The sequence below is a fragment of the Carassius auratus genome, unplaced genomic scaffold (genome assembly GCF_003368295.1).
Source record: "Carassius auratus strain Wakin unplaced genomic scaffold, ASM336829v1 scaf_tig00046961, whole genome shotgun sequence".
NCBI lineage: Eukaryota > Metazoa > Chordata > Actinopteri > Cypriniformes > Cyprinidae > Carassius > Carassius auratus.
Window position 1 is genome coordinate 47,501 of NW_020527009.1, and position 4,021 is coordinate 51,521.

At 37.9% G+C, this 4,021-nt stretch overlaps 1 protein-coding gene across 1 annotated transcript in view; it reads left to right on the forward strand.

Annotated features, from left to right (window-relative positions):
* Window positions 1–3,301, forward strand: part of LOC113088744 (nephronectin-like) — an 8,677-nt gene extending 5,376 nt beyond the window's left edge. Inside the window, exons 6-10 of the mRNA XM_026255813.1 lie at window positions 1,254–1,388; window positions 2,172–2,264; window positions 2,340–2,741; window positions 3,034–3,117; window positions 3,198–3,301. Of these exons, the coding sequence (XP_026111598.1) occupies window positions 1,254–1,388; window positions 2,172–2,264; window positions 2,340–2,741; window positions 3,034–3,117; window positions 3,198–3,301 (818 nt within the window). The remainder of the gene's footprint in view (window positions 1–1,253; window positions 1,389–2,171; window positions 2,265–2,339; window positions 2,742–3,033; window positions 3,118–3,197) is intronic.
* The last annotated feature ends 720 nt before the right edge of the window (window positions 3,302–4,021 follow it).

A 4,021-nucleotide genomic window follows, 5' to 3' on the forward strand; every position in this document is an offset into this window, starting at 1 on the left:
CACACACTCAATCACACTCACACTCACTCACTCACACTCAATCACACACTCACTCAATCACTCACACACTCATTTACTCACGCTCACACACTCACAATCACACACTGACTCACTCAAACTCACTCACTCACACTCACTAACTCACTCAATCACTCACTCACACTCACTCACTAACTCACTCAATCACTCACTCACACTCACACACTCATTTACTGACGCTCACACACTCACAAACTCACTCACTCACTCACTCACACTCACGCTCATTTACTCACGCTCGCACACTCACACTTACACACTCACTCACTCACACACTCACTCACTCACTCACTCACTCACTCACTCACTCACTCACTTACACACTCACTCACTCACTCACTCACTCACTCACTTACACACTCACTCACTCACTCACTCACTCACTCACTTACACACTCACTCACTCACACACTCACTCACACATAGGGCTGCACGATGTGTCGTTTAAGCATCGATATTGCGATGTATGAATCCACGATAGTCACATCGCAGGATGTGCGATGTAGGCTGTTGTAGCTGATCCGTTATTCATTAACTGTATGGGCCTGAGAGAGAGAGAGAGAGAGAGAGAGAGAAAGAGAGAGAGAGAGGGAGAGAGGCCGGCGACACACTGGATGCTTGGCGCAAGGGTGTCAGCTGTGTGTTGTGACCGTTTTTAATTTGGCTCCCATGTTAACGGGTTAGAGCTTGCAGACTGTGTGCGTGCCGCGCGGAAAACGCGAGCGTGCTAAAAAGAGATCGAGCGCGCGTGCGAGAGAGAGCATGAGAGAAAGAGCGAGAGAGAGAGAGAGCGAGCCCCGGCCGCACGCTCAATGTCTTCAAAAAACAAGTTGTTTGAGAGAGTGTTGCTCTCTCTCCCTCGCACATATTAATCAATTGACACGATGGTGTCGATGTTTGGAGAATGTAAGTGTGCTCACCCCATTTTTGTTTGTAATAAAAAAATTTGATTAGATTTCATATCGCAATATATATCGCAGAAAAATAAAATATAATATAAAATAAAATATCGCAATGTAATTTTTTCCCAATATCGTGCAGCCCTTCTCATACATACACACATACTAACACACACACTCACATACTTTAAAAAAGTAATACATTTTTTAATAAATACATAATTTTTATTATTTATTATTTATATTGATGTAAGTCATTGTTATTTTATATGTAGCTTAATGTTTCATATTTCTTCTTTTTATTACGCCGCTCAGATGTGGATGAGTGTGTGACGGGTCAGGCCTCGTGTCCCAGGTTTCGTAAGTGTGTGAACACATTCGGTAGTTACGTCTGCAGGTGCCATGAAGGCTTTGAGCTGCGGCACATCAACGGAAAATACCACTGCACAGGTGTGTTCAGAGAAAAACACACACACTTATAATGATGTATATAATTGTTTATATATCATTTATATTTAGATTAAATGTAAGGTATTTTCTTAAGTAATTACAGTACATAAGTATATACATTTACGTAACATCTAAGTGTATATATATATATATATATATATTTTTTTTTTATTCTTTAATTCATATATATATATATATATATATATATATATATATATATATATATATATATATATATATATATAAGAATGTCACAAACCTTATCATAACAAGTTGTTTTACAATCAAAAATCTGTGAAAAAAGAGATTTACATCTTGCATTAATGATATTTATAATATAGTTATAATATAGTTATAATTTATAATTAATTAATACTATTTTAAATACATAACTGTAATTAATAAATATTATTGATTTTTTTTATCTATTGCGATATATAATTGCTTCTATATAAATTATATTGGGTTAAATTTAATCATATAATAATTAATTATTAAATTTAATCTCATAATATATATATATATATATATATATATATATATATATATATATATATATATATATATATATATATATATATATATATATAAAATAAAATTATTTACAGATTACATGATATCATTAATTATATTATTCAATATATATAATATATAATTATTGTATAAATTACTTTTTTTCTTTTCTTTTTTTTGGCATCTCGCATTTTTCCAAGTCACATTATATTGCATTATATTATCACAGAATCTAAACATTCATGTTTGTTTGTTTGTTTGTTTTTCCAGATAAAAAGTTTTTATCTATTTGCTATGACAAGCCCGGACACAAGAGATGCAAGTGCACAGCGAGTGTGAATGGAAAGGGTTACGACTGCAGATGTACGTGTGTGTGTGGTTGATGTCATTGCTCGACAGCATGTTCTGTGTGTTTGAGTGATGCTGTGTGTGTTTCAGCTGTTGTTAAAGTCACCATTGAGCCTGCAAGACCAATCACAGTCAGCCCCACAACCATCTCCACGGCAACAACTCCCATGACAACTACAACGACAACAACTACAGCCACTTCCAGCACTACTGTTACCATAGCAACCCCTGTTCCGACAAGTGCTGCCTTGACGACAGTAACACCAACGACTGTTGCTATAACAACAACAGCGTCAACTACAACAGCCTTCACAACTGTTGCTACGACAACAAGTCCAACTACAACGTCCACATCAACGGCATCGACAACTACAGACAGGTTTCCAACGACAACCAGCGTCATAACAACTACAACAACAACAACAACAACAACAACACTAGACAACCGCATTCACAGGGAGAACACAGTGAAGCCACGAGGAGATGTACACAGTGAGATTTATTAATTCAATCAGAAATATACAGCTACATGTTGTGAAAAGTTTATTTATGGTTTAAGTGTTAGTTACTGTAATAAGCCCGATCAGAATTTCGAATCAATTTTTTAAAATGATTTAATTGATTCATAGTTAATCCATTAAACTCTGAGATTTTAACATTTTAAAGAACTGTGAAACTAGACTTCTAAACTGTACGTATTTTATGTTATTTTGAACGATATACAGCAGTTGAGTGTGTGTGAAGTCATTAGTTTAGTTCTGAATGGTGTGTTTGTCTGCTTTAGTTCCTCATTACGAGAACAATCTGTTCGACTGGGACTTTGACGTTGAGCTGGGAAACACGACGGAGTTCGTACGCGATGATCCAGGTACCATTCCCAACACAAAACAGACAAGATGAGACAGCGAGGATCTTACTGACGTGTGTGTGTGTGTGTGTGTGTTCCAGCCGCCGCTGTTGTCAGCTGCTCATTTGATGAGGGTCTCTGTGTTTGGATGACGGACTCAGAAGGAGATCTGAAATGGGAAATCAAAGAGGAATCCGGCCGGTAAAACAAACACAGATCACCTTGTCAACTTCTGTAATCAACTACTGTTACTGTTCTTACCTGTCAATCACTCTCAGGTGGGCGGTACCTGTCAGTACCTGATGCTCCGAACAGACGGAGTGTCAAAGGGCGAGGCTTACGGTGCTGCTGGCTCCTCCCACAAAGGCGTGGCAGGGCGGCGACCTCTGCCTTTCATTTAAATACCGTCTCCATGGACACCACATCGGCTCTCTGCAGGTGTTTGTCAGAAAGGGGCGGAGTCACAACCCATCCATCTGGACCAGGACTGGAGGACACGGCTGGAGACACGCCCACGTCACTCTTTGGGGGCGTGGCCTTGTTGATGTAAGCATGAATAAATCATCAGGTGTTCATACATATTCCTTGAACGCTTCAAGTTTCAGTGCACTACCCAATTGTGATTAGTATTTCATGTACAAAATAAACACATGTAGCTAAAACTGCATGCTCTTCAAATAGGAATTCATCTCTATGTTTCTTTTTCACACCAATGTGATTTTTTTTTTTTTTTTTTCATGATTCAATGATGCATTATACAGGATTATGTGTTCTGTGATCTGAAATGTGCTAAACTGGAGGGACTGACTTCTCATTAGATGGTCTACTGTGCTGTTTGTGCTGATTATAGTTTATTGATTGAAGTTGTTCTGTGTCAGATTGTGCTGAAGGCAGAGAGACGGCGAGGGAAACATGGAGAAATCTC